The sequence below is a fragment of the Schistocerca piceifrons genome, chromosome 3 (assembly GCF_021461385.2).
Source record: "Schistocerca piceifrons isolate TAMUIC-IGC-003096 chromosome 3, iqSchPice1.1, whole genome shotgun sequence".
In the NCBI taxonomy this organism is placed as follows: domain Eukaryota; kingdom Metazoa; phylum Arthropoda; class Insecta; order Orthoptera; family Acrididae; genus Schistocerca; species Schistocerca piceifrons.
In genome coordinates, this window is record NC_060140.1 from 552,405,257 (window position 1) to 552,425,282 (window position 20,026).

Genomic DNA, 20,026 nt, shown 5'->3' on the forward strand with positions numbered 1-20,026 from the left:
GAAAGTAGCTGTCAGATGGAATGTAAGCAACAATCTGGAGGGGTTAGGGAAAGGGAAGGGATAGCAGTGAAAGGGTGGGGAGAGACAAGAGTGCTGTCTGGTAGAGTGTACAGGGACCAGACTGCCAACAGGCGTAGCATCAGGAAGCTATGGGGCAGGATGGTGTGTAAAACGGAACGAAAAAGCAGAGGAGCAGGGAAAGATGGGTGGATGCATTGGTAGAGGGTAACACACAAAGAGAGTGGAAGACCCAATATGGAGGAGGTGATAAGAGAGAGAGGGTGTAGAGTGAGGCTAGGATGGTCGAGGGAAGGATCCAGATGGCTCGAATAGTTATGTTTAGCTACGTGTTGTGCCACAGGGTGGTCTACTTTGCTCCTGGCAACAGTTTGGCAGTAGCCGTTTATCCTGGTGGACAGCTGGTTGGTGGTCATACTGACACAAAAAGTTATGCAATGCCTGCAGCAGAGCTGTTATATGAAATGGCTGCTTTCACAGATGGCCTGGTGTCTGATGGGGTAGGATAAGAATTAGCCTGTGACAGGATCGGAATAGGAGGTGCTGGGTGGGTGGATTGGGCAGGTCTTGCACCCAAATCTTCCACAGGGATATGATTCTTGTGGCAAGGTGTTGGGATCTGCAGTGGCGCAGGGACGGATTAGGATGTAGTGGAGGTTGGGTGGGTGACAGACCACCACTTCAGGAGGGGTGGGAAGGATGTCAGGTAGGATGTCTCTTATTTCAGGGCATGATGATAGGTAGTTGGAACTCTGAAAAAGAATGTGATTCAGTTGTTCCAATCCAGTGTGGGTTGGTAATGGGTGATGAAGGAGGTATTCCTTTGTGGCTGGTTCTTGGAAGTGGTGGGAGAATTGGGGACAGGGTGGGGGGGGGGGGGGGGGGGGGGAGAAATGGCATGGGTGACCTGTTTGTGGACTAGGTCTGGGGGATAGTGCCTGTCAATGAAGGTCTTGATGACACCCTCAGCATACTGGGTAAGGGAGTTCTTGTCACTGCAGATACACCATCCCTGGGTGGCCAGGCTGTATGGGATGGATTTTTTTAGTGTGAAAGGGATGACAGCCATTGAAATGCAGGTACTGTTGATGGGCGGTGGGTTTAATGTGGACAAAGGTGCAGATGGAGCCATCAGAGAGGAGGAGATCAATGTCCAGCAAGGTGGAATGCTGGGTTGAGGAAGACCCGATAAAGCAGATGGGAGAGAAGGTGTTAAGGTTATGAAGAACTGAAGACAGTGTGTCTTGGCCCTGAGTCCAAATCATGAAGATATTGTCAATGAACCTGAATCAGATTCTACATCTACATCTACATTTATACTCCGCAAGCCACCCGACGGTGTGTGGCGGAGGGCACTTTACGTGCCACTGTCATTATCTCCCTTTCCTGTTCCAGTCGCATATGGTTCACGGGAAGAACGACTGTCTGAAAGCCTCCGTGCACGCTCCAATCTCTCTAATTTTACATTCGTGATCCCTTTGGGAGGTATAAGTAGGGGGAAGCAATATATTCGATACCTCATCCAGAAACGCACCCTCTCGAAACCTGGCGAGCAAGCTACACCGCGATGCAGAGTGCCTCTCTTGCAGAGTCTGCCACTTGAGTTTGTTAAACATCTCCGTAACGCTATCACGTTTACCAAATAACCATGTGACGAAACGCGCCGCTCTTCTTTGGATCTTCTGTATCTCCTCCGTCAACCCGATCTGGTACAGATCCCACACTGATGAGCAATACTCAAGTATAGGTCTAACGAGCGTTTTGTAAGCCACCTCATTTGTTGATGGACTACATTTTCTAAGGACTCTCCCAATGAATCTCAACCTGGTACCTGCCTTACCAACAATTAATTTTATATGATCATTCCACTTCAAATCGTTCCGCACACACACTCCCAGATATTTTACAGAAGTAACTGCTACCAGTGTTTGTTCCGCTATCATATAATCATACAATAAAGGATCCTTCTTTCAATGTATTCGCAATACATTACATTTGTCTATGTTAAGGGTCAGTTGCCACTCCCTGCACCAAGTGCCTACCCGCTGCAGATCTTCCTGCATTTCGCTACAATTTTCTAATGCTGCAACTTCTCTGTATACTACAGCATCATCCGCGAAAAGCCGCATGGGACTTCCGACACTATCTACTAGGTCATTTATATATATTGTGAAAAGCAATCGTCCCATAACACTCCCCTGTGGCACGCCAGAGGTTACTTTAACGTCTGTAGACGTCTCTCCATTGATAACAACATGCTGTGTTCTGTTTGCTAAAAACTCTTCAATCCAGCCACACAGCTGGTCTGATATTCCGTAGGCTCTTACTTTGTTTATCAGGCGACAGTGCGGAACTGTAACGAACGCCTTCCGGAAGTCAAGAAAAATAGCATCTACCTGGGAGCCTGTATCTAAAATTCTACAACAGATCGACATCAGAGATATAGGTCTATAGTTTTGCGCATCTGCTCGATGACCCTTCTTGAAGACTGGGACTACCTGTGCTCTTTTCCAATCATTTGGAACCTTCCATTCCTCTAGAGACTTGCGGTACACGGCTGTTAGGAGGGGGGCAAGTTCTTTCGCGTACTCTGTGTAGAATCGAATTGGTATCCCGTCAGGTCCAGTGGACTTTCCTCTGTTGAGTGATTCCAGTTGCTTTTCTATTCCTTGGACACTTATTTCGATGTCAGCTATTTTTTCATTTGTGCGAGGATTTAGAGAAGGAACTGCAGCGCGGTCTTCCTCTGTGAAACAGCTTTGGAAAAAGGTGTTTAGTATTTCAGCTTTACGCGTGTCATCCTCTGTTTCAATGCCATCATCATCCCAGAGTATCTGGATATGCTGTTTCGAGCCACTTACTGATTTAACGTAAGACCAGAACTTCCTAGGATTTTCTGTTAAGTCGGTACATAGAATTTTACTTTCGAATTCACTGAACACTTCACGCATAGCCCTCCTTACGCTAACTTTGACATCATTTAGCTTCTGTTTGTCTGAGAGGTTTTGGCTGCGTTTAAACTTAGAGTGAAGCTCTCTTTGCTTTCGCAGTAGTTTCCTAACTTTGTTGTTGTACCACGGTGGGTTTTTCCCGTCCCTCACAGTTTTACTCGGCACGTACCTGTCTAAAACGCATTTTACGATTGCCTTGAACTTTTTCCATAAACACTCAACATTGTCAGTGTCAGAACAGAAATTTTCGTTTTGATCTGTTAGGCAGTCTGAAAACTGCCTTCTATTACTCTTGCTAAACAGATAAACCTTCCTCCCTTTTTTTATATTCCTACTAACTTCCATATTCAGGGATGCTGCAACGGCCTTATGATCACTGATTCCCTGTTCTGTACATACAGAGTCGAAAAGTTCGGGTCTGTTTGTTATCAGTAGGTCCAAGATGTTATCTCCACGAGTCGGTTCTCTGTTTAATTGCTCGAGGTAATTTTCGGATAGTGCACTCAGTATAATGTCACTCGATGCTCTGTCCCTACCACCCGTCCTAAACATCTGAGTGTCCCAGTCTACATCTGGTAAATTGAAATCTCCACCTAAGACTATAACATGCTGAGAAAATTTGTGTGAAATGTATTCCAAATTTTCTCTCAGTTGTTCTGCCACTAATGCTGCTGAGTCGGGAGGTCGGTAAAAGGAGCCAATTATTAACCTAGCTCGGTTGTTGAGTGTAACCTCCACCCATAATAATTCACAGGAACTATCCACTTCTATTTCACTACAGGATAAACTACTACTAACAGCGACGAACACTCCACCACCGGTTGCATGCAATCTATCCTTTCTAAACACCGTCTGTACCTTTGTAAAAATTTGGGCAGAATTTATCTCTGGCTTCAACCAGCTTTCTGTACCTATAACGATTTTGGCTTCGGTGCTTTCTATCAGTGCTTGAAGTTCTGGTACTTTACCAACGCAGCTTCGACAGTTTACAATTACAATATCGATTGCTGCTTGGTCCCCACATGTCCTGACTTTGCCCTGCACCCGTTGAGGCTGTTGCCCTTTCTGTACTTGCCCAAGGCCATCTAACTTAAAAAACTGCCCAACCCACGCCACACAACCCCTGCTACCTGTGTAGCCGCTTGTTGCGTGTAGGGGACTCCCGACCTATCCAGCGGAACCCGAAACCCCACCACCCTATGGCGCAAGTCAAGGAATCTGCAGCCCACACGGTCGCAGAACCATCTCAGCCTCTGATTCAGACCCTCCACTCGGCTCTGTACCAAAGGTCCGCAGTCAGTCCTGTCGACGATGCTGCAGATGGTGAGCTCTGCTTTCATCCCGCTAGCGAGACTGGCAGTCTTCACCAAATCAGATAGCTGCCGGAAGCCAGAGAGGATTTCCTCGGATCCATAGCGACACACATCATTGGTGCCAACATGAGCGACCACCTGCAGATGGGTGCACCCTGTACCCTTCATGGCATCCGGAAGGGCCCTTTCCACATCTGGAATGACTCCCCCTGGTATGCAAACGGAGTGCACATTGGTTTTCTTCCCCTCTCTTGCTGCCATATCCCTAAGGGGCCCCATTACGCGCCTGACGTTGGAGCTGCCAACTACCAGTAAGCCCACCCTCTGCGACCGCCCGGATTTTGCAGACTGAGGGGCAACCTCTGGAACAGGACAAGCAGCCATGTCAGGCCGAAGATCAGTATCAGCCTGAGACAGAGCCTGAAACCGGTTCGTCAGACAAACTGGAGAGGCCTTCCGTTCAGCCCTCCGGAATGTCTTTTGCCCCCTGCCACACCTTGAGACGACCTCCCACTCTACCACAGGTGAGGGATCAGCCTCAATGCGGGCAGTATCCCATGCAACCACAGTCGTAGTCCGATCGGGGGATGCGTGGGACGAGCTGGCCGTCCCTGACAAACCCCCATCCGGAACCTCACAGTGACGCCCATTGGCAACAGCCTCAAGCTGTGTGACCGAAGCCAACACTGCCTGAAGCTGGGAGCAAAGGGATGCCAACTCAGCCTGCATCCGAACACAGCAGTTGCAATCCCTATCCACGCTAAAAACTGTTGTGCAAAGAACGTCTGAACTAATCTACAGAGAGCGCAAACGAATCGACACAAAATTTAAATGGTTATTAAAATAAAAGATTGCCTAGTAAATGCAGTAATGCTGCTACTTGCGCACTGCTGACACACTGCTCGGCGGCGAAAGGAGACTACGTGATTTTACACTATTCAGGTACTAAAACGCGATGCTACAACTCTCAAATACTATAATATGCCCGAAATTTATGAATTAAACAATGCAAGTACCAAAAACACGCAAAGAAATTAAGAATTAAACTATGTAACAAATGAGTGAGCTAGGAGTATACGACTTGCTGCTGCTTATCCAACGACGGCGGGGTTTGGCATTTTGGGAGGACAGAACGGTCTCCTCTAGATGGTCCATACACGGTTTGGCATAAGGGGGTGCCATGTGGGTGTTCATGGCTATTCCATGGATTTATTTGCATACCTTCCCTGCAAAGAAAAAGTAGTCATGAGTTAGGATAAAGTTGGTAAGGTGTATGAGGAATGAAGTAGTGGGTTTAGAGCTTGAAAGGCGTTGGGTAATGTAGTGTTCAATAGCGGTAAGATCATGGACATTAGGGCTGCTGGTGAATAGGAAGGTGGCATCAACAGTGACGAGTAGGTATCCAGGAGGCAAAGGAGTGGGGATGGTGGAGAGTCATTGAAGGAAGTGGTTGGTATCTTTGAAAGCAGCCACAATGGAGCATTGAGGATTGTTGGGCCTGTAGATTTTGGGGGACACGTAGAAGGTGGGTGTGCAGAGTGTCACAGGTGTGAGAAGGGAAGGGGATTGAGGGGAGAGGTTCTGGGAAGGGCCTGAAGCTTTAAGCAGGGGTTAGATGTTGTGTTGGACTTTTGGGATAGGATCACTCTGGAAGAGTTTATTTGTAGGTGGAGGAGTCAGATAATTGGCAGAGGTCTTCCACAAGGTAGTCACTGTGATTCATAACAACAGTGGTGGAACCTTTGTCTGCAAGTAGGATGATTAAGTCAGGATTTATTTTGAGGTTGTATATGACAGTTCTTTCTTCTTCTGAAGGTTGGTGTTCAGAGGAAGGGCCCTGAGGAAGGATGGTTATGCCAAGATGGAGGTATGGAATTCCTGGAAGATGACCAGCGGGTCGTTGGGGAGGGGGTAAGGTTTAATGTTGGGATTAGGTCAGATTTGATTGGAGGGATTGGAGGCAAAGAAATGTTTCCATTGCAGGGACTGGGAGAAGGAGAGCAGGGCTTCGCCAAGTCTAGCACAGTTTCTGCTAATTGACTATCTTTGATCTCTTACTCTCTCTGGCAGTTCTTCATCTTTGACTTCCTTACTCCATCATAACATGTGGGACCCTCTTAACCTAGGGTCTGAATGAACCCCCCCCCCCCCCCCCCCCCCGTTTCCCTCCTTCCAATTCACCATTCTTTCTCCTCTGAGAAATGATTGCTCTGAAACCCAGGAGTATTGTTTTCTATTTTAAGTGTTTCTGGTGGCAGTAGTGGGAGTTGCAGCTCCTGGAAGTAAGTGCTGTCTCTTTGTAATGTGATTGCAGTCTCAACTTCAACATTCTTCTTTCTAAAACACATAATAAAGATTTCAATATGAAATGGATGGATTGCTATTCCTTTCCAAGTCTCCACTGTTTGATTTATAATAAAGATGCCTGTTAACAAAGTATAAAAATGTCATTTACAAGGACAGGCTTCTGTTAAACAGAAGCACTACATCAATTTTAAACCCAAAAAGAAAATACAGGTCACCAACTGCTCATAAAGAACTGACACCAATAAAAGTTGCCTCACTAATGTTTGTTACATGGGAGAAAAGTATATAAATGTGTTCAAATGAATCACATGACTGGCAGCATATCTCATACACTGAAGTGAAAAAATGTAAACAGCTCCTAAGTTTTAACACAATGCTGCAGTGGAGCCCCACAGTAGGTTATAAATGCTGAAACATAAAATAATGAATTAAGCATAATAATATTTTAGAGTTTTAAGGGAAGGATGGTATAGTAAATGATACTTCTATAAAGTACGTATTAATTAAAACTAACTATACTGTTACAGCAGAGAAATTAGAGTTCAGCAATTGATACATGGGAAAAATAGGACAGTAAATAGTTACATGATCAGTAGTAAATTATTAGGATTAAACAAGACTTAATCACTTTATTAGGAGCTAGCAGTGCAACAGTGTGAGAACAATATACAGCAGAAGTCATTTACTTTACTTACAATATTGTTGCACTCTCAGCAGTAGTTAACCAGTAATCAATGTAAGCAGCATATGATATGTGCTATGAAAATTTACCAGATATGTTGTTTCATTTTTAAAGAGTAATATGGGATGAATTTTGTCAAAATGAACCAACCCATGCAACTGAAGTAATGTCTTCTCCAGTTTGTAGTGGCACAGAACAGCATGCTTGTAGATAAGAGCCTTTTTGAGTGAAGGTCGGAGCTTCAGAGCATTGTCAAAGCATGTTGCAGACCTGATAACAGTACAAATTGTTAAATGTCACTCAAAATACACACGGAACAACATGATGTAGTTTCACCAAGACAATAATAATAAATATACGCCATTGTCTGACAGAGACCTAATGAAAACAAAGTTAAATGGGAAGGACAGGAGGTGAAATAACAGTGGTATGAGGTGGTCATCCATCTAGTACATTTAAAACATACTGTGCCTAATGATGTCAGACTGTCTTACACATTTAACACCATTACACACTGTTGTAAACTCATTCAACACAGCATGCAGGTAATGAACGTTACAGCATGGAGACTGCCAGAAGCTAGTTAAAGCTGGACATTGAGTGGGTAAAAGGTTCCCCACCACTATATTTCCTAAGCCCTCAGAATCCTAAACCCCTCACCTGGTTCAGATTTACTAATGACATCTTTGTGATCTAGATTGAGGGTGGGGACACTCTATCCACATTCCTCCAGAACCTCAACAGCTTCTCCTCCATTTACTCTACCTGGTCCTACTCAATCCAACAAGTCACCTTCCTAGATGTTGACCTCCGCCTCAAAGATGGCTACATCAGTACCTCTGCCCATATCAAACCTACTAACCACCAGCATTATCTCCACTTTGACAGTTGCCACCATTCCATTCCAAGAAGTCCCTTCCATACAACCTAGCCCCCCGTGATCGTCGTATCTGCAGTGACAAGTGGTCCCTCTCGAAATATAATGAGGGTCTCACTGAAGCCATCACAGGCCATAATTATCCTCCCAACCTTGTACGAAAACAAATCTCCCATGCCTTATCTTTCCAGTTTCCCACCACCTCCCAAAGTCCCATCATCTGGCCACAGAGGAGCATTCCCCTCATAACTCAGTACCACCGAGGACTGGAGTTACTAAATTACATTCTCCACCAGAGTTTCGACTAGCTCTTGTAATGCCCATAAATGAGAAATGTCCTACTCACTAGCCTTCTCACCCCTCCCACAGTTGTATACCACCGTTTACCAAACCTACACAATATACTTGTCCATCCCTACACAAAACCTGCTCCCAACCCCTTACCTCACCACTCATACCCCTCTAACAGACCTGGATGCAAGACCTGTCCCATACGTCCTTCCACCACCACCACCTACTCCTGTCCGGTCACAAACATAACCTATCCCATCAAAGGCAGGGCTACCTGTGAAACCAGTCATGTGATCTACAAGCTAAACTGCAACTACTGTGCTGCATTCTATGTGAGCATGACAACCAACAAGCTGTCTGTCCACATGAATGACTACTGACAAACTGTGACCAAGAAACAAATGGACCACCCGGTTGCTGAGCACACTGCCAAACTAGAGATCCTTCATTTCAATTAGTGCTTCACAGCCTGTGCCAACACCATCTTTTCTGAATTGCACAAGCAGGAACTTTCCCTGCAATATATCCTACGTTCCCGTAATCCTCCTGGCCTCAACCTTCATAAGTCAGTGTCCTCACTCACTAAGCCTGCCTGTTCTCATTCCAGCACTTTACAGCCCTTATTCCACCATTGCACCCAGTGTTTTTACTCCCCCCTCCCCACCTCTCCCCTGCCCTCCATCTAACGTCCTGACAGCACATAGCTGCCCTATCCTCTCTCCACCATGTCCCTGCGCATTCCCCAGCAGCACTGCACTGTCCGCCACCCCTACACTACTATCCCTCCCCATCGATGTCCCAGCCTCCTCCTTACCCCCACCCAGTCGCCACTCCCATCATGCACTGACTTGCTGCTCGCAGTGTGGCTACAGCTGCCTGAGACTGCAGTTGTGTGTGTGTGTGTGGGGGGGGGGGGGGGGGCACGCATGCGCGGCATCTATTTTTGACGAAGTCTTTATGCGCTGAAAGCTTTATTTGTGACAGGCTTTTTGTTGTTCCTATCTGCGACTCAGCATCACCACAGTATGGTGAGTGGCAACATTTCTTTTCATAATATTGTAACTTTCAGAAAATTCAGTCACATGAATGTGTCACCAACTTCTCCTTCTGAAATTAAGAAAATTATACATTCTCTCAAAAATAAAAGCTCACATGGTTTTGATGGTGTTACCAATAGAGTACTAAAAATTTGTTCCCGTGTAATAAACCCAGTCTTATCTGAAATATGTAATGCATCACTGCCTCAAGGCATTTTGCCAGAGAGACTGAAATATGCCATTATTACACGCCACTCTAAGAAAGGTCATAAGAGAGATGTCAATAATTATCAATCTGTTTCACTGTTGACATCATTCTCCAAAAGTTTTGAGAAGGTGATGTATTCTAGAATTGTATCTCAGCTTATGAACAATAGTATCCTCAGCAAATCACAGTTTGGGTTTCAGAAGGTTCCTCTACTGAGAATACCATTAGCATGTTCACTAACCAGATTTTACAAGCATTAAATAATAAAATAGCACCAGTTGGTATTTTCTGTGACCTCTGTAAGTCATTTGCTGTGTGGATCACAGAATTCTCCTATATGAATTAACATTTTATGGGAATGATGAATGTCATATCTAATCAAAAGACTGCAGAAAGTTGTACTTCGTAATTCAAGCAATATAGTCTGGGGACAGAATTCTGACTGGGGAGAAACCACATATGGAATTCCCTAAGATCCGATATTAAGTCCACTACTGTTTCTCATATATGTAAATGATCTTATGTCTAGTATACTACAAGTAGAATTAGTTCTTATTGCAGATGACACTAGTATATCTAAGCATACATGCAGAAACAAAGTTCTTAAAAGTATCACTGACTGGTTTTCTGCAAACGGTCTTGCCTCCCATTTTTAGAAGGCCCAACATATTCAGTTCTTCACATTTAGAGGTACTACACGAATCATAAATATAACACATGTTGAGAAAATAATAAATAGGGTGGTTTCAAAATTCTTAGGATTCCATATTGATGAAAATTTAAACTGGGAAAAACACATTTTGGAACTCCTAAAACAACTTAGTTCAGCCACTCAGAATCATTGCAAATCTTGGGGAGAGACAAATCAGTGAGTTGACATATTTTGCATATTTTCATTGAACAATGCCATATTGAATAATATTCTTGGGTAACTCATCTTAAGAAAGAAATCTTCACTGTGCAAAAACGTTCTGTGAGAATAATATGTGGTGCTCAACTATGACCATCTTCTAGACATCTGTTTAAGGCGTTGGGCATTCTGACTACTGCTTCACAGTATATTTATTCCCTCATGAAGTTTGCAGTAAATAACTAGAGTTCGAAAGGAACAACGAGGTACATAATTACATTACTCCACATTAAGGTTGTCTTCAGCATAAAAGGGGGTGCACTATGTGGCGACAAAAATTTTTGATCATTTACCCAGTGACATAAAATGTCTGACAAACAGCAAAGTAAAATTTAATAACAAACTGAAAAAGTTTCTCCTTGACAACTCCTCCTATTCTGTAGAAGAACTGGAAGAATTCCTGTTACTGTAATGCGTAAAAGGTGATGGGGTAAGAATTACTAACTCACACATATATCCTTTTTGTAAAGAAGTTCAGAATGTAACCATCTGTACAAATTAATTTGCAATGTGAATGTACAATGACTCATTCCACATAATAATGATCAATCTTGCAAAATGATCCAGGGCACATGTTACTAACCATATAAAAAATAAATTATTGTATACAGTTCTAAACAAAACTGAATGGTACAGCTAGACCATTTTCTGGTGTACAAGTTAACCCAGCCAAAGGTGGACAACTACTTTTTGGAAAAGAAACCTTTTAAATTTAATAAAGTATGCAAGAAAGATGTTTATTGCTGTGCTGTGGAGCCCATTAGCATGGTAATGCCATCTTCTGAATCAAATTCCAAGACTTTGGATATACAGCAGACTGACGTCTACACTATAACAATAAATCAACGAACTGAGTTGTGTTTTTGGTTACAGATATAGTACAGTATCATATTACTACCAACAACCTTCTCAAAAAAGTTATCCTCTCCCTGCACATCTGCGAATGTATGTGGGCTCAAAGAAAAAAGAGAATAATTAAAGAATAAGCCTTATGAAACTAAAAAAATAACTTTATTGTGAAAGAGAAACGAAATAATGACAAAAGTAAAGGCATTTCATTCAAGAGTGCATCTGTGAAATCAAAACCTCATTCTGGATAACACTCAATACATTGTAACATGCTTGCATTCCCCTTGGTAGGCCATCAAAAGATGACTGAAACATCGCTGTCCAAGGCTGTACCATTAAACAACTGCAGCTCTGTTGTGGTTGTTCAGCATGTGAGGAGGATTCCTGTGACACTGCAGTCTTAAGTTCAACTGGATCTAAGCGTAGTCAGCTCTATTTATGTCAGAAGGTGCAACAGACCAACCTAAAGGAAGGTGTTCACAAGGTGGCTGCAGTGTTGTCATGCATTATCATTTTGAAAGCTGAGACCATTGCTGAAATGTTGACTATAGGGTTGGACAAAAGGATGGGATCCTATCCCGATGACACAGAACCCTCAAATTATGTTCAACAGGGATGACAGGTATTCCAGCACCTGTACATAATACCAATACAAAATATGACCAACCAATCTCCATGCTGAACTTGTGGGACTGTGTGCCTAAGATGTGCATTTGTACTGGCAGAGTCTACACTCTTCTACAACAATAATCAAGTGTCTTACAAACCTAGCACTTATCACCAAAAGGACCCAATGCCAATGAACCAAGTTCCATTCCAAGTGTTTCCTCACCCATCTTCTCTGGGCACCAAGGTGTTGGGAGGCGTTGTGTGTAACAGACTCCCAGAAGCCAAAATGATCATATGGAGGTGACCGAGTATTGTCTGGTTTGACAAACCCCTCCCAGTTGCCTTAAAAAAAAAGCAGCACACAGTTCTGTTACCTACTCCTCAGCAGACTTAAGCACCATAATATGCAGGCAGCAGTCATCACCTGTGCTGTTGACAGTGGGTGACCACTACAAGGCATATCAATGTGTTTTGTTTCACAATAGTGGTTGAATATTCAAATGACAGCACAGTGGTGGACAGCTTCTCATGCTGATGACCTTTGTAGCTGTACAGTTACACTGGACCAGTAGAGGGTCTAAGTTCAAAATGACTCTTTGAGAAATGCTTACGAACTTAACAGTATACTCCTGCAACATTGTTCTGCTCATGATTGGAGATGCAGTGGGCTCTCCTGATCTGTACAGAGAACACAGGACTACTTGCATCTTCATTACATAGATGGCTGTGTGCAACCATCTATTGTGGTACAGGAGTATTGAGAGGGACGAGTCTGAGAAAAATATAAATGAAAAAATATCAAACACTCATAAATAAACAAAAAATAAAAAATGATGCAAACCCTGAAGGTTGTGCAAAACTTCTTTATAACAGTTTAAAATGAATAAAACTAAAACATCTTTCCCAGCAACTGTTAACTGTAGTGTAAATGGATTAAGGTGGGGAAGACCGACTGTGGTTTAATAAAAAACAAATCAGAAGCTGCTGAGAAAACAGAGATTGTTGCACTTTCAGTTCCACAAAAGAAATGCTTGAATGTCAACAGGCAAAAGTTAGTACAGATTTGTGAGTCTATAAAAAAATCGATGTGTGAATCAAACAACTACTTTCACTGTGACACATTAGCAAAAGATACCATTGTTTGACAGCCATAGATACTACCGTATGGAGGACATAGAAACAGGCATCCCTCCTGTTGCAAAGCAGCTGCAAGTCTTGAAAAAAAGTAAGTCATCAGGTCCAGACAAAGTTCGAAATCGGTTTTACAGAGAGAACTTTTTGGCATTGGCCCTATACTTACCTTGCATTTATCACAAATCTCTCACGCAGTGGAAAGTCCCAATCAACTGGAAAAAGTGCAAATTCTAGAGCATACTCTACATTTAATTGAAATAAATTTTCTTTGGAAACACAAATTTATATCCAAAAATCAAAATGGATTTAGAAAGTATCACCCATCCAAAACTCAATTTGCCCTCTTCTTGCATGATACCCTGTAAACCATGGATGAAGGGCAACAGGCAGATTCCATGCTCCAAGATTTCCAAAATGTGTTAGACTCAGTGCCCCATTGCAGACTGTTAAATATCTGAGCATGTGGAATAGGTCTCAGATATGTGAGTGGCTCAAAGGCTTTTACAGTAAGAGAGTCCAGTACATTGTCCTGGGCAGAGTGTGTTCATCAGAGACAAGAGGATCATCCAGAACATCTGAGGGATGTGAGAAAGAACCACACCTGTTGTCTACATACGTAAACAGTGTAGTGAGGGGCAATCTATGACTGTTTGCTGATGCCACTGTAGTCTATGGGGAGTGTTCTCCCTGCGTAATTGAAGACATATACAACATGACAATGACAGAATGATTACTACAGTAAATAAATCCATCATGAAGGCTAGGAGAGGATTTATACTAGAAAAAGTAGGTAAGCAGTTGTCAGCATCCCACCCAGACAATGAATGGACATCATTTAGTTCCAATATGATGGACATAGAGGAATTATGGACAAAGTTTAAATTGACAGTAAATCATTCTTTGGAGATGTATGTGCAGTAGCCATCAGAAAGATCGCTGGAGGCGCACATCGGCACGGCGCGTCACGGACAGTAGTTGCCGCAAGGAAAGTCCTGTCCACCAGAGGGCGTGTGAGAATTCGGCCGCGCCCTCTGCCGGTGGAACAACAACAACAACTCAGGCAGCGCGGGCTGTGAACAGTGAGTTCATATCGGGCATGCCTAGCAGACAGTTCCCGGTCTACACTATGTGAAGTGTGATGGAAAACGTGAATCGTGTAACTACACAACTGGTCACAAGTAGGGTCGTTCTTTCGCGTGTTGCGTCATTGTTCCAGTTTCGCAGCTTATCCACGGCATGGAGGATTTAGTGCAGGTTTTGGCTGAGCAGCAGACGGAGCTCATGGCAACCATGAAACAAGTGCTTCCGACGTTGCTCTCCATGCAGTCTGCTCCAGCACCGTTCCCTCCTCCCTTTCCCCCGTATGACAAGATGGCGGAGGATTGGGACACATATGAACATCGCCTTCGGCAGCATTTCCAGGCATTTCATGTTGCCGATGTGGAGGTATGTCGTGCTCTTTTCTTGTCTTGGATATCTCCCTCACTGTGTCAAGTTTTGCGGCAGCTGGCATCATTGCAGGAACCCTTGTTCTTGTCTTTTGATGCATTGTGTCCATTGCTGTCTTCATATTATTGCCGCCGCACGCATATTGTGGCGGCTAGGGTTGAGTTCTATCAATGCAAGAAACAGCCCCATCAGTCTTACCGGGTGTGGGCCACTACCCTGCACGATCTTAATCGCAAGTGTCATTTTGTCATGGAGCAGTCGCGAGAGTCGTATGCCCACGTTATGGTGCGCGACATCATTGTTTGTTTGGCCCCTGATATGGAGGTCCGGCAACGGGCCCTGCAGTTGGAAGACCCTTCCCTTGAGGAAGTCCTATCCATTGCTCAATCGTATGAAGTTCCTCATGCCGCAGGTCAACAATTGGAAGCGTGGAGCGACAATGCGGCGGTTCAGGGTGGCGCGGCCACGTCCACTGCGTCTGCGGTGGACGATGTGCGAGTGGTGCAATCCGGCTGTTACGGCCATTCCCGCATGGCGTGTAAATAGAGTTCCGGCTGCTGGCCCCTGTTACCGTCTTGTCTGTCGTGCTATATCCATCACGATCGGTCAGAGTGCCCCCAGCGTTGGGCCGTTTGTCGCAAATATAATAAAAAAGAACACATTGCTAAAGTTTGCCACTCAGCCTCAAAAGAATCGAAGGAAGCAGGTACAGAGGACATGGACGTTGACATTCAGGAAGTTTCATCGGGCCAGGCTCCCGACGTATCGACACAAACTCTTTATCGATGCGTCGGTTCAGTCGCGCCGATTACAACTGCAAGTAGAAACGGGTGCGGCAGTTTGCTTGTTGAATGCACAAACTTACTCCGACCTTGGGTCGCCACTGTTGGTGCCAGTTTACTGCCATCTACGTGGTTATGGTAAACATTTCATTCCCCTACTGTGTCAATTCACTACCGACGTTACTTACAAATCAGTCACTCGGCTTCTTACTTTTATTGTTGTCAGTGATGCGAGCTCCGCTAACCTTTTTGGATTGGATGCCTTTCAAGCTTTCGGTTTTTCTATTGCTGACACCATACAGTTGGTCTCCGAAGATGTTCCCTATCAATCATTGGAATCTTTGATCTCTAACTTTAAGGATATCTTTGAGGAGGGCCTGGGGCGTGTTTCAGACTTTGAAGCTCACTTAACATTGAAGGTGTTGGCTTGCCTGTGTTTTCTACGCATGAGGCAGATCCCCTTGCCTCTCCACCCTCAGGTAAAAGCAGAGCTAGACCGGCTGACAGCCCTCAGGGTCATTTTCCCATTTCTTCTAGTGAGTGGCCTTCGCCCCTCGTTATTGTCAGGAAACCCTCAGGAAAATTAGGTCTTTGTGGCGATTTCAAGGCCACCATTAATTCCCAATTGGTGGTGGACACCTTTCCCTTGCCTCGTTCTGATGAATTGTTCTCCGTCGTGGCGGGAGGCCAATATTTTTCGAAAATCGATCTTTTGGAGGCTTATCATCAGGTAACACTTGATGAGGACTCCAAACGGCTGGCTGTCGTCAACACCCCATTTGGCCTTTACCAATACCAGTGGTTGGCCTTTGGAATATCCAGTGCCCCGGCGATATTTCAGCATTATCTTGAGCACGTCATGTCGACAATCCCTCATTGTATTAATTACCTAGACGACATAACTGTCACAGGCTGCAGCACAGAGGAACACTTGCACAACCTTCAAACCCTCTTTCTCAAATTCAGGTCCGTGGGCCTGTGTTGCAGCCTGCGTAAGTCGAACTTCTTCCAACCGTCCATTGAGTATGTGGGCTACACCCTCCCTCGGCATGGCGTCCAGCCGCTAGAAGTTTGGTCCAAGGTATCGTCAACCTTCCGCGGCCCGCTTCGCTGAAGGAGTTACAAGCTTTTCTAGGCAAGATTGCCTATTACCACCGGTTCATTCCCAGGGCTTCCACCATAGCCCACCCCCTGTACTGCCTTCCGCGCAAGAGTGTTCCTTTTGATTGGTCGCCTGCATGCGAGCGAGCATTCACCTCGTTGAAGGGCCTCCTCATGTCAGCGCCTTGCTTGGCTACTTTTGACCCCAATAAACTGTTGGTCTTGGCTACAGATGCTTCGCTGTATGGGGTGGGGGTGGTCCTGGCCCATCGCAACGTGGATGGCTCCAAGCAGCCACCGGCGTTTGCGTCTAAAACTCAGTTCCACACAGGCCCATTATTCAGAGGTGGAAAACGAGGCTTTGGCCATTGTCTACGCTGTTACCAAGTTTCACCCTTTCTTGTATGGCACGCAGTTTCAGTTAATCACTGACCATAAGTCACTAATATCGTTATTTGGCCCCGCCTCTCAGATTCCGGATAGGGCAGCCCACAGACTGCAGTGCTGGGCCTTGTTCCTCTCTAAGTACCATTATGACATTCATTTTCGCCCTACCGGACAGCATGCCAACGCCAACACTCTTTCCCATATTCCGGTGGGCCTGGATCCCAAGTTCGATCGGGAGGAGATTATGTGTTTTCAATTGGATGTGGCATCTCGCCAAGTGGTTGATGGCTTCCCGATCACTAGTTCTAGAGTTGCCAGCGAAACGGCAGCTGACCCAGTTCTCCGGAAAGTAGTTCACCTCATTCAGCAGGGGTGGTCATCCCGACCTCCAGGCTGGGCCTCGGACCCTCTTCGTAATTATTTTGTTCTATCAGACTGCCTCTCAGTCTTGGAAGGAGTTCTCCTTCTGGCTACCGATGATACAGCTCCTCGCGTGGTTGTTCCAGCAAGTTTGCGAAGGGAGGTCCTCACGTTATTACATGAGGGGCACTGGGGTGTTTCCCATACTACAACCTTGGCTCGCAGACGTGTGTACTGGCCCGATATTGACAGAGAAATTGAGCACTTGGTGGCCACCTGTTCCCAGTGTGCGAGCCAACAGGCATCTCCCATGTCAGCGTTCTCTTCATGGCCGCCTGCAACCCAGGCATGGGAACGTGTTCACATAGATTTTGTGGGCCCGTTTCTCAATGGATTTTGGCTCATTGTCATTGATGCTTATTCCCGATTCCCATATGTGGTTTGCTGCTCCTCAACCACTTCAGAAGTTGCAATCCAGGCACTCGCAAAAAATCTTTTCTGTGGAAGGTCTGCCAGTCACCCTGGTATCGGACAATGGACCTCAGTTTATTTTGCAGACCTTCCAGGATTTTTGTAGGCGCTTCGGTATTCGGCACGTTTGCTCTCCCCCTTTCATCCACAATCAAATGGGGAAGCCGAGCGCATGGTGCGCACATTTAAGATGCAGATGAAAAAATATGTGCATATTGCCTTTATCTCTTAGGTACTTTGGCACCTTTAGGTACTCCAAACATTCCCATATCCTGTTTCAAGGAACGCTTTCATATGCTTTTTCAATATCCACAAATGCAACCACAAGATTTCTTCCATATTCCCAATACTTTTCTGTCAGAATTCTTACTATAAAAATACGATCCATTGTACCTCGCTCTTTCCTGAATCCACGTTGTTCTTCCTCAAGCGAAGGTTCTACTATCTTTCTAATTTTTATTTCTGTGATCTGTGACTCAGGATGTGTGACAGTAGCGTGACAGCTCTGCAATTTATATGTTTTTGTTGACTGCTCTTTTTGAACAGCAGCAGTTTATAATGTATTAAAGCCTGCCATCCTTCCCCACCAATTCAGGGATGAGGCCCGACAGTTCACAAAATTTCACCATTCTGGGAACATTGGTATCGGTATCTGCGAGGATGGTGGGCAGATCTCCAGCTAGACTGAAGGCTGCCCTAATATCAGTATATAGGACACATGTAGCCACAATATGCTGAACTGAAAGTGGCATGCCACAAACTTCACAGAATGGTGGACCCTCCAGCCGGAAGAGGAAGCCATGTGTGAAAGGGCTATGCCTGGTGCTCCTTCTAGCAGTGAGGCTAACATTAAGTCTGCCAAGCCTCTGTGGTCGATTTGAGTGACCACAGTTTGTTGTCTGTCAGCTGCAATCCTTCAGTCTCCCACTGACACATGATGCATCTGTCAGAAAATGAGATGATGGTGTGCAACGGGATGGGACATTGATGGGCAGCACTATCCCAACATGCTTCCTTGGTGCCTTTGGCGGCCATAACATTATCCTGTAGCCCAATGTGGCCAGGTACCCAGCAAAAGATCACCTTCTTACCATGGTGTTGGAGCCACTGAAAGGAGTCATGGATGAGCTGAATCAGTGGGTCTACTGGATACATTTGGTGAAGTGCTTGCAGTGCACTAAAAGAGTTGGAACAGACCTAAACCTTGTACAGTGATGTCTGTGAACCTTTTCCAGTGCCATCAGAATGCCATATAACTCTGCATCATAATTTGAAAATTCTTCTGGAAGACACACTTTAAAAACCCTATCAGGTAAAACAGCAGAACAACTGAGAGCATTCTCCTGCTGGGCTCCATCTGTATAAATAATTATTAAACTGTGGTACGTACTTATAATAGACGAAAACAAAATCTAGAGTACAAGTTTTCTTGTACTGTGCCAAGGTTAAAATCACTTTGGGCCTCTGAAGATGCAAAGGCTGCAGTGCGTTCCATCCCTGGGAGTGTATTTAGATGCTTGAGAGATCTAGATCCATGAGATAGTCTGTAGCACTTATACCAAATGGCTTGGTTACTTGGGGCCAATTCCTGAATGGTTGTTCAAAGGTGGGTTGGACCACTGAACTAAATGCCAATGACTGAGGTGACACTGAGATTTTCAGCATCTGTTGAGCTAAAAGGATACGTTGCTGAATCCAGGGTGATGGTTCACCAGCCTCTGCACACAGACTCGGAACTGGGCTGATCTGAAAGGCTCCAGTTGATATCTGAATACCCTCATGGTGGACAGCATCTAACATCCTGAGGCAGGAAGGATGGGCTGATCAAAATATTCAGTGACTGGAAGCTCTTTTTCCATAGGTCTTTCAGGTGTAGGAGCCAAGTTAATTTTGAGTGAAATAATAAACCCAAAAAGTGCACAGTGTCTTGAAAACATAAAATATTGTCTTCCATTGTGAGCACTGGTTGGTTAAAACTCCGATGAGCAGGGGTAAAACTGACGTGAGTCTTCTCTGGTGAGAACTGAAAACCAGTTGTCTGAGCCTACGTTTCTAGCCTCTTTAATGGTCAGCTGTAGCTGCCTTGTCATCATCGTAGGATCAGAGGAAGAGTAGAAGATTGCAAAGTAATCCATAAGCAAAGAGCATTTGACAGGGCTCCTGACTGCAGAGGAAATGCCATTGATAGCGATGGCAAACAATGTGACACTGAAGACACTGCCCTGGGGCGCCCCATTCTCCTCAACATAGCAAGCAGACATGGCATCGCCAATGTGATAACAAAAACACT

The 20,026-nt window shown here is 44.8% G+C and overlaps 1 protein-coding gene across 3 annotated transcripts in view; it reads right to left on the reverse strand.

The window, feature by feature from the left end:
- Positions 1-20,026, reverse strand: part of LOC124788088 (tetratricopeptide repeat protein 17) — a 337,226-nt gene that overhangs the window by 215,731 nt on the left and 101,469 nt on the right. For all 3 annotated transcript variants that reach the window (XR_007016058.1, XM_047255188.1, XM_047255189.1), the window contains exon 6: positions 7,422-7,541. Coding sequence is in view for 2 of the 3 variants with exons in the window: in XM_047255188.1 (XP_047111144.1) it covers positions 7,422-7,541 (120 nt within the window). In the remaining variant the exon portion in view is untranslated. The remainder of the gene's footprint in view (positions 1-7,421; positions 7,542-20,026) is intronic.